General features: G+C 38.1%; 1 protein-coding gene across 4 annotated transcripts in view; it reads left to right on the top strand.

Moving 5' to 3' along the window:
• DMD (dystrophin) overlaps positions 1-20,165 on the top strand; it is a 2,360,554-nt gene that overhangs the window by 823,145 nt on the left and 1,517,244 nt on the right. For all 4 annotated transcript variants that reach the window (XM_066250305.1, XM_066250306.1, XM_066250308.1 and 1 more), the window contains exons 20-21: positions 2,189-2,430; positions 8,904-9,084. In XM_066250305.1, coding sequence (XP_066106402.1) covers positions 2,189-2,430; positions 8,904-9,084 — 423 coding nt within the window. The remainder of the gene's footprint in view (positions 1-2,188; positions 2,431-8,903; positions 9,085-20,165) is intronic.

Here is a 20,165-nt window from a genome sequence, read left to right on the forward strand (position 1 = left end):
CCTGACTGGGAATCTAACCCTGGACATCGCAAATATGATCTTTTTACAGCTACAGCTACTTAGTGGCATTCTCCCAAAACATGTTTTGGTACCATTGTTGGTCACTACTCAAAACCAAGTAATCACAAATGATACATTACACAACACATCCATGTTTCAAAAAACCCAACTTTTTTTCTCTAAGTATTATGAGGGTGTTAGATGATTATTTAGCTTCTGCAAACCATGGCTGCCTTTTAGAAGTTGTATGTATGGAGACATGCATATATTATCTTTTTACACTTCATTTTAAAATTCTTTATCTTTGAAAATATATCAGCTGAAGGAGGAAAAGATTGTTGCCAATAATATTTGCAAAGTTTGTTTTCTCCAATGTCATCCTCAGTCGTGTCAAACTCTGAAATTAGTGAAGCTAGAGTTGTTTTAAAAGATGTGGTTTGGCAGCATAACATAATTACAACAAAGTGAAAATGAGCATCAGAGCAGAGGAAAGCAAGAGAGGATAAATTAATATAATCGTTGAATTTAATTCCATATTTTTTAGTCTTTAAAAAGTTTTTTTTTACAGTAACAGAGAGAGAGAGTCAGAGAGAGGGATAGATAAGGATAGACAGACAGGAACAGAAAGAGATGAGAAGCATCAATCATCAGTTTTTCATTGCAACACCTTAGTTGTTCATTGATTGCTTTCTCATATGTGCCTTGACCGTGGGCCTTCAGCAGACCAAGTAACCCCTTGCTCAAGCCAGTGACCTTGGGTCCAAGCTGGTGAGCTTTTTGCACAAGCCAGATGAGCCTGCACTCAAGCTGGCGACCTCGGGGTCTCAAACCTGGGTCCTCCGCATCCCAGTCCGATGCTCTATCCACTGCGCCACTGCCTGGTCAGATATTTTTTATTCTTTAAAAAGAGTGAAGCATATGCAGAAGTTAGCAATAGCACAGGCCTTATAGTTGCTAGAGATCATCTTCAGACTTCTTAATAACTTACTTGCCTATCAACTGAATCATATTTACTCAGAAAGTGGGGTAAATGAATATTTCTAAAAGTAGAATCTCCCAGACAACTTTGCCTTCACTAAGTCACTTACCCCTTAGATATTTTAATCTAGAGGAAAAATATTATAGTGAGCTTATGACCCCTATGGATCGATCTAGGAATAAGAAACTTCAAATATCAGCATTCCAAAAATGTAAGAACGTTGTTCATACTACATAGCTTCAATATTTCTCTTTTTATAATGCAATTTATTTAAGGCATTGTTATATAAACACATATATGTTACTTTGTATTTGTGTGTAGGAACATCTAAATTTTGTCAACTAACTTTAGAGAATATTTTATCAAGTGTTGCATGATATTGCTTTCATAGTATCTGTAAAATAGTCTATACTTGAATTGGCATTAGTCATGTACCAGTTTATGACAAAATTTAAATAATGTATATTAAAAGATAGCATATTCCTTAACACACAGTAAGGTCTCCAGAAGGCTAAATATAGTGATATGTTTATGTTTCCAAAATATTGCCTTGATAGATTTTTTCTGCTTTGGTATTGCTATAGATGCTTTTTAAATCTGTCAGATAACTTCCACATATGTAAATATTATGTAAATAATATAAAAACCCTTTTTTATATTAGAAATATTATTTTTCCTAGTGCTTGTTTTACTTCTTTGGATCCATGCAGACCGTCTGCTTATTTCTGACTTGCTGTAACTGAAACAAAATTATTGATTTTTGATACACACATTTTTCCTTTAAAAAAAAATCTATGTAACATTTCAACCAATGTTCCAACTATTTTAAAAAGCAAAAATTCAAGTTAGTTTCTAGAGGTACATTTTAATAATATACATGATATTTGACATGTATTTGGAAATAATCCAAAAAGCTATTTGTCCACAATAAATCTTCCACTCCCCATGAGAGCTTTGACCATATTTAATATTATTTAAATATATTCTGTTCTTCTGCATCTGTGTTCTTATTTACTGTTCTATTACATTCATATTTCTGATATGATGCAATTCTAGTAATTGGCAATTGAGCAGAAATTATCTTGGTAAATAATTTGTTTGAAATAATTTATATGCTGAATACTTTTGAACATGAGACACATTGGTCTTCAGATATTGGCTTGCAGTGTGTGGCATCAGTGGGCAGCTTTTGATAATCTTTTTTTCCAGAGGGCGTCAATGCTGACAGCATTAAACAAGCTTCAGAACAGCTGAACAGCCGGTGGATCGAGTTCTGCAAATTGTTGAGTGAGAGAGTGGACTGGCTGGAGTATCAGAACAGCATCATCGCCTTCTATAATCAGCTGCAGCAGTTGGAGCACATGACAACTACTACGGAAAACTGGTTGAAAACCCAACCTACCACCACCTCAGAGCATACCGTGCTTCAAAGCCAGTTAAAAATCTGTAAGGTGAGGATTTTACTTCTTTGCAGTATGATCAATAGGAATTTCTTGGCAATTTCCAGAAGAGTAGCAAAAGAAAGAAAATTCTTTTTTAAGTAAGAGTAGGGGAGGCAGAGACAGACTCCCACATGAGCTACGAGTGGGATCCACTTGGCAAGCCCACTAGGGGGCGATGATTTGCCCATTGAGGGTGTTGCTCTGTTCCTCCATTGCTCAGCAACAGAGCTCTTCTTGGTGCCTGAGGCAGAGGCCAAGGAGCCTCTAAACTCTTTCTAATTGAGCCATGGCTGTAGGAAGGGAAGAGAAGAGATAGATAAAGAAAGAAAAAGAGAGAAGTGATGGGGGAGAAGTGGAGAAGCAGATGGGCACTTGACCTGTGTGCCCTGACCAGGAATTAAACCCAGGACTTCCACATGTTGGGCTGATGCTCTAGCACTGAGCCAACTGGCCAGGGCCTGAAATAATTTAATAATAAAATTTTCCTATTAAGGATTTAGTTAAACATAGTAAAGATCAAAAGAGAAGCACAGAAAATCATTTTTTTTTTTTTTCTGAAGCTGGAAACAGGGAGAGACAGTCAGACAGACTCCCGCATGCGCCCGACCGGGATCCACCCGGCACGCCCACCAGGGGCGACGCTCTGCCCACCAGGGGGCGATGCTCTGCCCATCCTGGGCGTCGCCATGTTGCGACCAGAGCCACTCCAGCGCCTGAGGCAGAGGCCACAGAGCCAACCCCAGCGCCTGGGCCATCCTTGCTCCAATGGAGCCTCAGCTGCGGGAGGGGAAGAGAGAGACAGAGAGGAAAGCGCGGCGAAGGGTGGAGAAGCAAATGAGCGCCTCTCCTGTGTGCCCTGGCCGGGAATCGAACCCGGGTCCTCCGCACGCTAGGCCGACGCTCTACCGTTGAGCCAACCGGCCAGGGCTCCCAGAAAATCATTTTTTAAAGTATACAGACTCACTTTTATTTATTTTCTGATTTTTTTTCTATTCATTTTATTTTCCCAGCTGCAGCTGTGCCATTTGGGCACTACACTTATTGGGGATATCACTTTGTAAAGCACATAAAGAAAATCAGTTTAAATAGGCGGTATGTAGATGCCCAGATCCTTTTTAAAAATGCCGTTAGAGTAGTTACACATGGCTCATTGATTTTTGTCAGCTTGCAAAATGGCGAGGCAGTTTCGGAGTATTGAACCACATGCATCCAATGATAAATGGCTGGTCATTTGGAGGTTTTCTTCTGACAGCTGCGCATGTGCTCAGAGAAAAAACCCCTCATAATCAGAAAAAGTGAAACCCACAAACACAAGTGGCTGATACAGTGTATATGATCAGATAGCTGAGGAAAATGTTGCAAACTGGCAGTCCACTCAAATTAGGATAATTTAAGGATGGGTTCTTTGCAAAACTGTGTTATAAATGTGTTTGAAGTATGGAGGAACCACAGGGGATAGTACAGTAACACAGCATCAGAGTTGTTACCATTCTAAGCACAGAAAGGACCAGGGAGAGAGAAGTTGCAGAAACCCAGAAGGAGAGAGTCCGATGCCCACTGTAAAGGCAGCTCTAAGAGCCAGTGCATTGTGCTCGTCATATTCCACATACAAGTAGATCATATGGTACTAGTCTTTATCTGCCTGCCTTGTTTCTCTTAGCATAACGATCTTCAGGTCCATCCATGCTGTAGCAAAAGGCCAGATTTCCTTCTTTTTTATGTCCATGTAGTACAGAGATGTGTTGTAGAATTGGGCACCTGAAACCTGTATAATTATGTTAACTAGTGTCATGCCAATAAATTCAATTAAAAAACACAAAGAGCCAGCCTAACGGCCACCGCAGGAATGGGGCCAGAAAAGTAAACATCCTGCTTCTCTCTCTTCCATGCCTCCAGAATCTGAGCAGGGTCCCCACTGCCTGAACTGAATTACAGAGTAGAGGACAAGGAGTTGTAGTCTATAAACGTCATTCTGCAGAAACACCAGAGCAGGGTGGGCAGTGGGTCTGGTGGGACAAGCAAAATATAATGGCATAAAAGGGCCTGAGAAGGAGATTAAAAATGCAAGTGTAAGCAAACAAGAGCTATGTAATCATATAAATCACTTGAACTTTTTGGTAGTTACCATGAGTTATACTTTTCATGGGAAGTGGAAAATTGATGAGAGAAGAGACAAAAGATTTCCAGGGCGAACTTGAACTTCAGTGATAGACTGAGGTGCTGTGTTAATCTAAAATCCAGTGGATGCGAGTTAATCTAGGGCCGTGGTTATACCTTCAGTACCCACTGTGGCAGCAGTCACGTAAGTTTTGGGAAATTGTCGTGAGCATTCATTATCACTGCCCTCATTGTGTTTACCTAGAGTAGCGGAATGAGACATTACACAGGTGATTAAATAAATAGATGTAAAATTAGCACTGGGACCAATGCCTTAACCCAGTGGTCAGCAAACTCGTCAGCCAACAGAGCCAAATATCAACAGTACAACAATTGAAATTTTTTTTGAGAGCCAAACTTTTTAAACTTTAAGTATATAGGTAAGTCCATTGTTATTAACTTAATTAGGGTACTCCTGAGCTGGCCAGAGAGCCGCATGTGGCTCGCGAGCTGTGGTTTGCCGACCACTGCCTTAACCAACGGTACAGAGTTCTGAGAGATTGACTAACAGGGAAAACCTGACCTAGCCAGAGCCACCAAGGTCAGCTTCTTTGAGGCCGGTATATTTAAATCAAGGCATTTAGGATGAGTTGAAATGATGTACAAACAGCTGGGCAAGAGACTTCCGACAGAAGGAACATGGTGGGAGGAAGCATTAAGGACTGAGGAACTGGATGAATGTCAGTTTGAATGTTGGGCCTAGAAAGACAGGGATGTAAAACAAAAGATTGGGACAAGAAGGCATGTCAGACACAGAGCAAAGACTCTTGGGGATGTTTAGTCCTTGCTCTTTATTTGAGGAGGAAATAGAGATCACTGGAAGATGTATATTCTTACACATTCTCTCGAGGTTATGGAAGTCATCTGAAGAGAGATTATTTCTTTTTTCTAAAATCAGCCACAGAGTTTTAATTTCTTTTTTTTTAATACTAACCTGACACAGTTCCATCCCTCTTCATCTCCCCTTACTCTTTCTCTCTGCCCCATTGATTTCTATTAATTTGATGAATCACCTTATGTAAAATATTTAGCAGGATAAGCTCAATGTCATTCATACAACAGTTAAATTATACTAGTTGGCAGTGATTAATGCTAGGTGAATAAATTAGTCCATTCTGTTTGTCAATGCATTCTGTTATTTGGAGTTTTTTAAGATTACAGTGCAGATTTAGCTCAAAATCTAATTTTCAACAGAACTAGATCTTGATACGTTAGGGGTTAGAGAGCCCTTCAGGCACTGAAGAAATGGCCTGACCACGCGGTGACACAGTGGATAGAGCATTGGACTGGGACGCGAAAGACTGAGGTTTGAAAACCCGAGGTTGCCACTTGAGCGTGGACTCATCTGGTTTGAGCAAGGATCACCAGCTTGAGCCCAAGGTTGCTGGCTTGAGCAAAGGGTCACTCGGTCTGCTGTAGCCCCCCGGTCAAGGCACATATGAGAAAGCAATCAGTGAACAACTAAGGCGCGCAATGAAGAATTGATGCTTCTCATCTCTCTCTCTTCCTGTCTGTCCCTATCTGTCCCTTTCTCTGTCTCCCTCTCTCTCTCTCTCAAAAAAAAAAAAAAAAAAAAAAAAAAAAAAAAAGAAATCCATGGATCTTGTCCTGGTAAACATACAAAAAAGTTTTTTCCTCTGATAAACATATAACTTTTAAGGATAAACAGACTCAGGGAAGACAGTTTACTCTAAAGCAGGGGTCCCCAAACTACGGCCCGCGGGCCGCATGCGGCCCCCTGAGGCCATTTATCTGGCCCCCACCGCACTTCCGGAAGGGGCACCTCTTTCATTGGTGGTCAGTGAGAGGAGCATAGTCCCCATTGAAATACTGGTCAGTTTGTTGATTTAAATTTACTTGTTCTTTATTTTAAATATTGTATTTGTTCCCGTTTTGTTTTTTTACTTTAAAATAAGATATGTGCAGTGTGCATAGGGATTTGTTCATAGTTTTTTTTTATAGTCCGGCCCTCCAGTGGTCTGAGTGACAGTGAACTGGCCCCCTGTGTAAAAAGTTTGGGGACCCCTGCTCTAAAGGACCAGCCACACTAAGGCCCTTTTATGGAAAAAAGTGAATAATTAATTGTTAACATCTTTTAAATGTTAACCATTTTAGGTGAAAATTATCTCCCCTATGATTGAGTCAACTTTATGATCATTTGCCCAAACATTTCATTAGTTTCAAAGTCCCTTTGTTGTGCAGAACGCACTTGACTGTGCTGTAGTCTCTTTCTATAGCCCCCTGAACAGCAAGAACGGCAGCCCTCCATCTGGCCAAACGGAAATCAGTTTCTTAAACGTTGCTCAGCAGATGTCCACGCTGCTCTGTGTGAGCCTGGTGTGCAAAGTGCACGTCTGTAATTCCATACTCTAAAACCCAGAGCATTACCTTTACCTCTTATCCTATTCTTCCTCCATGGATATGCACCTGCCGTATCCCCCATGTATAAGATGCACCCCTTTTCGAAAAATGGGGGGGTGTCTAAAAACTGGTTGTGTCTTATACAGTGGTTGTAGACTTTTTTACTTGCATTTCCCAGTTGAGGAGTTGTGTGAATTTTATGATGAATAAAACTTGAGTTTCAATAACTTTATATAATTTTTTTCCAAATGCGGGCCCCCAAATTAAGGTTCGTCTTATATATGGGTACCTTCTAGAACTTGCGAGGCTCTATATTTCAAGCAAGAGTTGAGTCACCTTCTCATTTATATAAATGTCTCTCATTCTCACCTACCAAAAAAAAAATGATTGTCAGACATTATTGTACCTGAGTCAACTTATACTGTTATAACCACTCACCAACATGTATTCTAATACTCATAAGAGGCATTACCTGTTAGCTTGTCTTGATACTATGAAAGTATCTATTTGATAAATTTAGCTTATTTGTACCTAAGCTAGAAGTTCCTTTCTCCAAACTGTTATGAATGCATCCAAAAATAACAACTTTTTTTTCTTACTTTTCACTTTGATTTCCAGGAAGCTCAGGGCTATATTTAGTTCATAATTACTGTAATACTTTCAATTTTCCCCTCCTTCTAATTGGTTTATGATCCAGTTTTTAATTTTTAATTACCCTGTTTTTTTACATTTTAAATGGTAAAAAATCCTGAAGTACTTCTAAAAGTAGCATAGGAATGAATTATCAGTAAGCAGCCTTTTAAAAAGAGCACTGTGAAATTTGTTTGACTTCAATTTATATATGTATGGGATACATATGAATTACCACTCCACTGGAAACAAAAGAATTTGAAAACATTATGTCAAGAACAGCACTGCTCAAAAGAAACATAATACAAGTCATAAACTTGAGCTACATATGTAATTCTAAATGTTTTAGAAGTAACATTAAGAGAGGAAAAAGAAATAGGTAAGTGTATTGCAATAATACATTTTATTTAACCTGGTATATCAAATATACTGTCATTTTCAGGACTTAATATTTAAAACTGTTGTGTGTTATGGGAGTTTGTATATTTTCATTCTGAGTGTTCACAATTGCGTGTTACAATGACAGCACCTCTGCATGTGGACTGAGCCCATTTCAGGGGCTCAGGAGACTCATGTGACTAGGGACGCCTATGTTGGACAGCACAGCAGTGTGTCCATAAGATTTGTCATTCGAACCAGGGTACTCTTGAAAGTCAATGGGCTGGTATTTAAAATTATACCAGGATAACAAGGGAAAAGTGAACCATCACTCTAAATACGACAGTTATTGCCTGTAGAGTCAGGAGAAGTAATGAGACCATACAAACAATAGATAATTATAGGCATGAATATGTGTGTGTATATATATAAATATGTAATCAATGCAATATTAATATATAAACATATTTGTAATTGTACATAGTATGTATGTATACACATATAGGTAGATATGTATAACATGTTATACACAAATGATTTAAAGAAATAATAAATAATGTTCATGAAATGAACTTAGAATTTGAAGCAAAGACACACTATTTTGAGATGAGAGGGGTACAGAGGAACATCCATATTTGATTTATGGAAAGAGTAGGTCATTCATAGTACTGTTTACCTGTACACATTTAGGCCCATTACTGCTCTAAATGACGTCATTTTGAAATTTAGAGGTAGTTATATATGATGGTATCTACTGAATGAAAAGCCAAGGCATCTGGAAATTGATGACCTGTGCTAGAGACTTGCCTATGCCATCGTGGATGTTTGTTATCAAGTTTTTGATAAGAGTATTAAGCTAAGCTTGCATCAGTGCTTTTTAATACCTTCCTTTGCAAAAATGTGATGTTTGCTAAGGAAAAATGTTATTTATTTTAATACTCTAAATTATGGTACAGGATGAAGTCAACCGTCTGTCAGCTCTTCAGCCTCAAATGGAGCGATTAAAAACTCAAAGCATAGCCCTGAAAGAGAAAGGGCAAGGGCCGATGTTCCTGGACGCAGACTTCGTGGCCTTCACAAATCATTTTAACCAAGTCTTTGCTGATGTGCAGACCAGAGAAAAAGAGCTACAGACAAGTAAGTACAAATACTTAACATGTTTAACTTGACACTTTACAAATTATTTTATCTAGAGAAGAAACGAGTGAAAGAATAATTTGTATCAAGAGAACCACCCTTCCAGGGGAAGGCATTGGGGGGAGGGGCGTAAGGGGGGCTGAGGGGGACTAAGGGGGTGGGGGGAGATATATTCGGTGGAACACTTAAATCTATGTAAACACAAATTAAAGTAAAAAAAAGAGAACCACCCTTCCTACAACCTGGAGTAACAGGTAATGAAATACTGTTATTGGAAAATATGTTTCCATTCTTTACCCTTTCTCCATAATAATTTCATGATTAGGAGGAACAAATACAACATTTGTTGTATGTAAGGAGAACTTCTCTTTGGTGGGGCGCAACTTCTACAGTCAGACATTTTATTTAACATTGAACGAAATAAAAGAGCATTTGAAGCCCCATTAGTGGGTTGTCCTTACATTCAGTTTGCCCCATGTACAGGATGTTTAGCTGAGCATCTTATAACACTTGCGCCAATTTATTTGAAGATTAATTAGTGTAGCTGTTAACATACATGTGGCCACTGAAACCCAGAAAAGGACAAATCATTCTGGGGGCTGCATTTTACTACTGGTTTATTTTAACTATACAATAAACTCTTTCTCATTTGATGATATAATTGTGCAGGTGCCTACCATACAACCAGAAAATCTTGCAAGATGTCTTGTCTGTTTCCAATTTGCTTTTGTGATGTTAATACATAGTATCTGGTCCAAAATATCCCTACTTATCAGCACTGCTGTGCTGTCCAACATAGGAGTCGCTAGTCACATGTCACATGAGTCTACTGAGCACCTGAAATGGAATTGCTAAGGCAGAAATGCCTTTGGCATACAGGTTTTTAAACAATTTGGAGCATTAGCAAATGAGTTTTTGGTTCCCACGTACATATGTACATATATATATATATATATTAATAGATTATAGAGTAAAATTGGATTTTAGGACATTACAATACAAACATTTTATAAAACATTTTCCCCACTTTTTCTTTTTTACAAAAAGCACAAGAACCTGTTTGTTTTCTACTAAACCTATAATAAGTTAGAAAACACTTTATTAAATTACCATTGTAAGTATCCAAAGAATTTGCCACATAGTAACATTTCCAGGATCCAGGATCAGTATGGTAGTAATATACACGAAGCTTTCCCCATTTTCCTAGATTTTTTTATTTTTCCTTTTGGTGAGGTCATGAAGTGAACTGTGAACTGAATAAAGAAAGCACAAGATAAAGGTATATTTTCTCTCTCTCTCTTTTTTTTTCCCCAAAGTCCTTTTTGCTGAGGGGTTTATTTTCCTGATAGGACAATAAATACAACTTGACAATAATATTAGCTCCCTCTAGTGGATTTCAATATCCTTGTTGCTGAGCCTTTATAAAATCAGTTGGAAAAGATTGTGAATGTCCTAAATTTTCAAACATTGACCTATTTAGCAATAATGACTTTTTCTTGTCAAAAAATTCATAAACCCCCCTTATATTCAAGTACAGTTTAATTATTTCACTGTAAATGGTGGGAAAAAGCTTATTCACTGGACAATTATTCTAATTTGCATGTGTCTATTATATCGAGGTTCAACATTTTTTTATGTTTATTTTTAAAGATGTTCAGAATATTGATGCTTGATAACTGAGACTAAGCTATGATACTACATTATAAATATAAAGTAATATATACTCTTTATCTATACAACCAACAATCTACCCACCTATATTGTTTTCTCACTTTTTATTTTCCATGTGTGTGATGATGATTGTAGCATTGCCAAATGTTTTCACTCCATTTGTCTGCTTTATTTACCAAAACATTGCTACCAATTTTACCCACTCTTAGAAAATTTGTCTTGATTAATTAATAACCATTAATTAAATATGGATTGTATACAAATTATAAATTATGTTATTTATATATATCTATATAATTTATATTGTGTGTTATATATAATTTAATTTCCTCATTACTTTTTTCTTACAATAAAACAAAACTTTGACTTTTAAGTGTAGTTTGAGTGGTGAAAATTGGTGTAAGGAATTGGTGATTGGTGCCTGGCAAAAATGATATGAGAAAATAATATTGAAAGATAAAATGCATCTTATGTTCATAGTTCTTTTTAGTCTACAGAGAACTTTGTAATGGATTATCTTTCTTGGTCCTGAAAGAGCAGGCCTTTGAGAATGTTTTATTATTTCCATGTCACAAGGGCATATATAGGGGTGGGCAAAAGTAGGTTTATAGTTGTTGATATGGAAAATAATATAATTAATAAGTAATACAACAATAACCTGTGTTTTGTGTACTCAAAGCTATAAACTTATTTTTTTCTGCCCCTGTATATGATATGTATTATATAGCATGAATGCTTTTCAGTTAAAGTTTTTAACCACTTGACAAAGACTCATGTGTGTCAGAAAATATAGCACTTAATTTCACACATCACTTTTTTTTTAAGTGAGAATAGTGGAGATGGAGAGACAGACTCCCGTATGTTCCCCAACTGAGATCCACCCAGCAACCCCATCTGAGACTGATGCTCGAGTACCAAGCTATTTTTAGTGCCTGAGGCTGATGTACTCCAAAGGAGCGATCCTCAGTGCCCAGGGCCACACTCAAACCAATCGAGTCACTGGCTGCAGGAGGGGAACATGAACTTTTAAAAATTATTTTATTGCATTTATTGGGGTGACACTGGTTAACTTAATTATACTGGTTTCAGGTGCAAATTCTGTATACAACACCTCTTTGTATACCATATTGTGTGTTCATACACACAAGTTAAGTCTCCATCCATCACCACTTTATGCCCCCATATGCTCCTCCACATCCCCCACTCTCGGCAATCACTGTATTGTCGTCCATGTCCATGAGTTTTTAAAGAAATACTCTTGCCTTTTCTTTCCTGCTCTCTCTTTTCTCTCCTTTACTTTCTTCCTCTTCTCTGAAGTCTCTCTCCCTGTTAAGTGAATTGGATGAAACAGGAAATTTTTAAACAAAAGGTATAGAAAATTTTCTTTCCATACTTTTCTACTATAATTGTAGATGTCAATTTGACCATACTTTATCATTACCATCCTTAATGCAGTTTTCATGAAGGACTGGAGACAAATGGGATTATTTTTTTTTGCCTTTCAAGATAAACAGTAATGCACATAAGTATCCCTTAAAACCTGCTTTCTCAATAACTCATGACAGTACTTCCAAAACTACAGTCATTTCTATTAATTTTAATTTTGTAGTATGTAGTGCCTTAGTCACAAAACATTAGGAAGGCTTCTATGTTTTTAAGTCATACTTTAGCAATAGAATAGTAAGAACTGTCATAAGAATATTTTGAGAAGAATGACATATATTTATAAGCAATATATGGCTTCAGGCCATTTTGTTTTATGGACTGGGCCAAATATCAATAGAACTCTTATGATCTTTTGAGCTGGTAGGTTATTAAATTGGATATGTTTATTGTCTTACTGCTTCAGTAAAGAGAAAATGATCAGTTGGATTACTAATCTCAAATTCTACACAAAAGGAAGGAAGTGAATTTCTTTTGATGGAGCAGGACCAATCCTGCTCCTCCTGTGGGATCCATCCAGGGGCAGCGCTCACAAACCTCTCAGTGACTGGCAGGGAGAGTGGCTCTTATCGGGCCTGCGCTTGTGTGTACTTGGTGTTTGCCCCAGACTTGTCTTTTTCTTCTGAAACGGAGTTAGGAGACCTTCACTAGTGTTCTCAAGTATTTCGGGTTTCAAACAGATAAACGATGTGGTTTGTAATCACTGTTCAGCTACTACAGCATAAATAATGTTGGCTAATGAATACCATCTCACATCTACAGGGAAAATAAATGAGTAAATGTTTCTTTGGTTTGAATTATATATTATATACAAGAGTCACACATTTTATCTGCAGCTCAGACCTACCCTCTAAGCCCCGGATTTATATGTCTACTTCCTTAACTTTTCCATTTTGATGTCTCAGGGTATCAACAATCTGTCGAGTCCCAAAAAGGTAAACTTGTGGCAGGCAACTCCACAAGCAACAGCCATTTCCTGTTTGGCTATCCATTATAGGGAACAGAGCCAACATCCATGGTGTGGCACAGTCGGACCTCAGAATCATCTGTGATATTCCCTGGCCCTCACCTCTCCTTTTCCCATTCAGTTACCAAGCCTATGCTTTTTTGTCTCCTGAATAGCTTTCACATTTAAACTTTTTCTCATATTTACTGCCCTCGTATTAGTCCAAGATACTGTGGTTTCTTGCCTAGATCACTAATTTGTCTCCCTGCAACCATTTTTGACACTGAGTAATCTATTTTCTACATTTCAGCCAGAACAATGTCTCTTAAGGCAAATATAATCATGACAGTATTTTTTTTTTTTGCGTATGTATAACAATTTATGATTTCCTTTTGCTGTTAGTTTAGAGGCACCTAAAAGGCCCTCATGTGGGTGTTTTCCTATCTCCAGTCCCAGCCTCATTCAGATTTTTCTTCTCTCTGTTTCTTGTTGGCCTTTCATTGACTGAAGGTGACATGATGTTTCCCACCTCAGTGTATGTATGTTCTCCCAGACATCCCAGAATCCCGCATTCTTTTTGCTTAATGTCTTTGCTCAACAGTCAATCCTTATGAGAACCCAGTGTACGTAGATGTTCCTATTCCATATTGTCATGGCATTCTATATTTCCCTTTTATGAAATTAATTACAATTTGATCAAACCTTTATTAGATTATTATCTGGCTCCATGAATAAAGTGTGACATCAGTGAATTCAAGGACCTTGTTTTCTTCACTATCGCATCTCAAAAAGGAATCATCGAGGTTGCAATCTAACAATAAATAGTTGAAAATCAATAAATGACATATAATATATTAAATGTATACACATTTCTCATGTTTATATATATGTGTGTGTGCACGCATATACACAGAGGTTGAGAGAGAGAGAGAGAGAGAGAGAGAGAGAGAGAGGAGGTGTATGTACAAACATGTTTTTCATGCAGTGATGCTCATATAACCATAGAAACATAAACTAATATGTAACATTCTGGCTTAGGATATAATAAAAATTGTTACTTTATTAATAGTCCTATTCTAAAGTGATAGGATTTAGAACATGTTTTTTTTTTCAAAAAGAATTCCAGAAGAAAACCCAAACACATACACACATACTCTATTTACAATACGAAGTACAATATAAATTTTCTTTACTATTTAACTTTAAGCCAGAGTGACACACTTTAAATATAAATTAATTGTGCTAGGAAAAAAAATTATTGTAATTAAAAAAAGTCTACCTTGGCAGTCGAGAAACCATGAAATGAGAAATGAGAGTAGGAATAAATGATAAGAAAGTCAATTTAAGCTATTCAGAGTTTAGAAGGTGACGTGAGGATTAGAAATATTTTATTGATGGGATGAGAAGAGTCTCTAAATTTCCTCGGGAAATTCTTTCTCCTCTTGTTCAGGGTCTCGGCTTCCCAACACTGGTTTCCTTCTATCTATGTGTCTTTGTGCTCAACATTACATCTTCCAACTTACAGCTCGTGGCACTGTGCTTTATTGGGATAGATAGCTGAGCTGAAACGAAAGAGCATGCCCCTTGCTCTCGTTATGCTTCTCATCTAGGGCAGTGGTCCCCAACCTTTCTTGGGCCACGGACCGGCCTTTAGGGTGGGACGGATAAATGTACCACGTGACCGAGACAAGCCTCAAGAGTGAGTCTTAGACGGATGAAACAGAGGGAATCTGGTCATTTTTAAAAAATAAAACATCATTCAGACTTAAATATAAATAAAACAGAAATAATGTAAGTTATTTATTCTTTCTTTGTGGACTGGTACCGGTCCGCGGCCCGGGGGTTGGGGACCACTGATCTAGGGAAAAGCACAGCCACGAATAATATAATCAAACTTGTATTTTTATAATTTTAATATGAACTGAGTGCTTGGATGGAGAAGGCCAAGGCCAGGGCTCTTAAACTAAATAAAGGAAACTTTTTTCATAAGATCTAGGTAGAATTATATTGTTTAATGGAAGACAGATTGATCCAGTTTTGTTTTGTTTTAAGTAATTTAGAATGCTTTAGTGTTCATGTTCTTCCTGGATTTGAGAGACTTTTTGGCTGTTCTGTGCTGAAAAGCAATGAATTTTAAAAATTCAGAGCATTTTTCTACCTAGGTAGTGTGTCTACCTACCTGCTTGCATACCTACATGCTTACCTGTCTGTCTCCCTACTTCCTTCCCACTCTCAGTCTGTACATAGTCAGACGCTAAGTTTGGAGTGTTCTATATACTGTTATGATACATACTTACGAATTTAGTAACTTTCATACTTCTACCATGTTCATGCTGCCCTATCACTTCAGTGATGGGCTGACAAATCTGAAAATCAGTATTTCCCCTCATTTAGTGTAGGGACAATTTAATATTTCCCCAGGATGCTGCTAATGCCAAGGTTACCCTCAAGATAATCTAAATGCTTTTCTACATATGTGGTTAGATACTCTGTGTAATATAATAAACTAGCCCATTGCAAAGTATCCCCCAAATTATATATAGATATTAAATGACCATAAAATATCATTCAATATTTAAACAGTGTTTAAATAAATCTGAATTTAAAGAAATAAAACACTTTTGCCCTGGTTGGTTGGCTCAGTGGTAGAGCATCAGCCCAGCGTGTGGAAATCTTGAGTTCGATTCCTAGCCAGGGCACACAGGAGAAGCACTCATCTCTTTCTCCACTCTTCCCCCTCTCCTTTCTCTCTGTCTCTCTCTTCCCCTCCCGCAGCCAAGGCTCCGTTGGAGCACAGTTGGCCTGAGCACTGAGAATGGCTCCATGGCCTCCACCTCAGGTGCTAGAATGGCTCCGGTTGCAACAGAGCAATGCCCCAGATGGTGGGCATGCCGGGTGGATCCCAGTCGGACACATGTGGGAGTCTGTCTCTCTGCCTCCTCGTTTCTCTCTTCAGAAAAATACAAAGAAAGAAAAAAAAAGGAATAAAACACTTTCATTTTATTTGATACCATTCCCCTTGGTATTTATTGTTATTATTGTAGTAATTATTATTATTAAATATCTAATTTTTGTTCTGATCATGATTCTCTTTCTAGGGTGAAGTGGATAGTAACTTTTAAATTCATTGTGTCTGTGTCAGATATTAATGTGTGTGCATTGTATGTGTTCATGGGCAGACACATGTTTTGTGCACATGCAAGCACATGTACATGTTTGTAAATCCTAGTAGTTATCTTGGCTTTGGCTGTAAATCTGGTTCTGTAGAATGTCAAATTAGTGCAGCAAAACCCACCATTCCCCTTGAATGAAAGAACAGGAGTTTCTGTTTGGCTTTGTTCTCTCCCTAGCAAGAACGTTTCTCTTTTTATTGACTTAAAACTAACAATTTCTACTCGGTACGGAATGTGTCCCCTTCATTTTCCTGTTGTGTCCTGACTCTCTTCTAGCTAATAACAACAGCAAATACGCTACCCAGAAGTGGACATAGGAATTAGCACATATAGTCATTTAGAATAAAATTGAACATTTTATTATGGTCTTCAGGGCCCACAGGGTCACAGTTCCCAATGACACCTGTGCCCTCATGTCAGCCCACACTTAGCTCTGCTGCGCTGGCCTCCTCACTGCGCTCCAGCATTGCCGGGTCCTCCTGCCTCTGGGTGATACCCTTGCTCTTCCCCACCTAGAAAATCTGTCCTCTCAAAATTCACATGGCTCCTTACTTCACTGCTTTTTTTTTTTAATCTTTTTTTATTTTATTTTTAAATTAATTAATTTATTTATTTATTCATTTTAGAGATGAGAGAGAGAGACAGAGAGAGAGAGAGAGAGAGAGAGAGAGAGAGAGAGAGAGAAGGGTGGGAGGAGCTGGAAGCATCAACTCCCATATGTGCCTTGACCAGGCAAGCCCAGGGTTTTGAACCGGCAACCTCAGCATTTCCAGGTCGGTGCTTTATCCACTGCGCCACCACAGGTCAGGCCACTGCTTTTTTTATTTAGTTATTATTTTGTCTTTTTTTTCAAGTGAGATGAGGTGAGACAGACAGACTCCCGCATGTGCCTGGACTGAAATCCAGCCAGCAATCCCGTTCTGGGGCCAATGCTCTGCCCATCTGGGGCCATGCTCACAACTGAGCTGTTTTTAGCATTTATGGCAAAGCCTCCATGGAGCCATCTTCAGCACCTGGGCCAGTGTGCTCAAATCAATTGAGCCATGGCTGTGGGAGGGGAGAAGAGAGAGGGAGAGAGAAAGAGAGAGATGGAGGAGGAGGGGTGGAGAAGCAGGAAGGCACTTTTCCTGTGTACCCTGACCAGGAATTTAACCCAGGACATCCACATGCTGAGCCGATGCTCTACCACTGAGCTTACCAGCCAGGGCCTTCACTGCTTTTAAGTCTCTGTTCAAGTTAGACTTCCACAGAGAGGCCTTGTTGTTCCCTCTCTAGTCACATTCTTTCTTTTTGTCTTATTTGCTTTCATTTGCTTAATTTATTTAATATTTGTATTATATTCAGAGTTTCTGTAACATGGAAAATTTTAAAATAATGAAAAAAATCTGCACTCTGAACTACAAACCTTAAGAAATAGAATATTGCCTGACCTATGGTGGCACAGTGGATAAAGCGTTGACCTGGAAATGCTGAGGTCGCTGGTTCAAAACCCTGGGCTTGCCTGGTCAAGGCACATATGGGAGTTGATGCTTCCAGCTCCTCCCCTCTCCTCTCTCTCTCTCTCTTTCTTTGTCTCTCCCTCTCCTCTCTAAAATGAATGAATAAATAAATGAATAAATAAAAAGAAATCGAGTTAAAAAAAAAAAGAAATAGAATATTGCAAAAACCATGGCTCTGCCTTGGTGTCCATGTCAACTTCCTGTCCCTATCCCCTGTGCCCTCTCTCGCTGTCATCCCCTTGCAGATCATTTGTCTGTCTGTCTTCAGTGCCATTCCTGGGTCTTCCCATGAAAGTGACACTTCCCAGGATCCTTTTGTAAATTGGCTACCTGCTTGGTTCAGCCAGTAGCCAGCGCTGGGAGGATATTGAGGGGAAGAAGAGGAGAGAAGCTAGAATATTCTCTTGCCCTCTTCCTTGTGTCAGGGTGCATCTCCATCAGTGGCTGAGAATGAATCTTCCAGGAGTCTAGCTCTCTCTAGAAACAGCATTCCTCAACAATGCTACATTCCCAATAGCAAGCTCCCTGGGAGTTCTTCTCCTGCTGGGTGGGCCGAATTATTGGTTTCCAATAACCCCATCTCATACCTCTTCCCTTTGTCCCTCTAACCTTTGGAATGGTAGTGGCTTCCTGGTACAGTGCTACCTTGAAATATAAATTTAATTCGTTCTGTAACTGAGCTCGTAAGTCAGTCAACTCGTATATCAAACTGCAGATACTGGACCCATGCGCCAATGCGCCAAGTAGCGAGCGGCAGCTTCCTGTATCACGACTTGTATCTTGGAATTTCGCTCGGATCTCGAACAAAAATACGACTGAGTCACAGCTCGTATCTTAAAAAATTTGTATGTTGGTCTGTTTGTATCTCAAGGTACCACTGTATTGCTAATCGATTGATGGCCTACCATCCTTTGTGTAGGTCCTCATTTATTCCAACAATTTTATATCTGATTCTTTATCTTAAATGCTTTTTCTTGCATTATCTGGAAGGCTCTGCCCCCCCACCTTTTTCTTCGCAGCCTTCTATTTTCATTAGTAATTACAAGGTCTTTATTTGTTTATTAGTTCCTGACTCACCAATTTGATTTTATGCATCATAAAAGTGTAGGCTTTGCTTTTGAAATTTTTATTGCTTGTATCCCAGGTGCTCAGATCACTGAATAAATATTGGCTGAATGAAACAATAATAAATGACCTGAATTAAGTCTCTCAAAAGTGTCAATATCCCCATTTTTACAAATGAGGACTAAGATGCTGAAATATAAAGAGGTTGTCAAAGGTAGTAAGTGGAGAGCCAGTTCCAAAGTGGAGTTGCCAATTGTCTTGATGTATACACAGCCTCTTTCTGCAGAAACGGAACGGAGAAGCAGTCCTGTGAGATGCTCATGAAAGCTTATTGAACTTTTCTTAATATGCAATTCCAATATTTTTGTCAACTCTTTCTATACTCTTCTTACGGACATACCTATCTATATCTATATCTATATCTATATCTATATCTATATCTATATCTATATCTATATCTATATCATCTATATATCTATATCTTTCTATCTTTCTATCTATCTATCTATCTATAGTCATAGGTAGATATATATATATGTTGATGTATCTATATATAAATATAGATATATGAATATATATATCACTTGGATAAAATTGGATCAATTCATTTCACCTCTGGCAAACTTCTAATATATGTTTGTCCCAGCCACTGCCACAAGGGAAACAAGCATTGTTTTCCATTATGTACACATTCAAGTTTAATTAAATCAAAGTGTATGCATTCATCTAACATATACCCTTGTCCCTACAAATAGTCTACTCTCCGTCTAGACCTCTTGCTCAGACTCCTTCTCAGATAAAGCTTTTGGCTTCATCCTAACGAAATACTACTTCACTTCACTGCTATTCCTGAGATTCCTCTTTACTTTTGTTTATTACTGGTTATCTAGCATGAAAATAAATATACCTAGCTAGTAATGAGAGAAACAAAAAATTTATGTGGGAGAAAACAGTGAGGTTTGAAGTAACATTAGAGGTCTTTCATTATCAAAGCAAAAGTACTCAGATTAAATAAAGCCTATTAGGGTACATTTGGTTGTGAACTCTCAAATAAATATAAGCACTTTGGGTAATATTATTAGTTTGCATTTCTAACACATTCTCCGAAAATACCTTTACCATCTGAAAACCCCATTAAAGAGCATGCAAAGTACTTTTCTATATTCCTCTCATTTAGTGTAAAAGGATTTGGTATGAAGAAGTGAAACTCAGATACTATCTATTAAAATAAAATGTAAAATAGGCAGTAATATTATAATAACTATATATAGTGCCAGGTGGGTC

Source organism: Saccopteryx bilineata, chromosome X, assembly GCF_036850765.1.
Source record: "Saccopteryx bilineata isolate mSacBil1 chromosome X, mSacBil1_pri_phased_curated, whole genome shotgun sequence".
NCBI lineage: Eukaryota > Metazoa > Chordata > Mammalia > Chiroptera > Emballonuridae > Saccopteryx > Saccopteryx bilineata.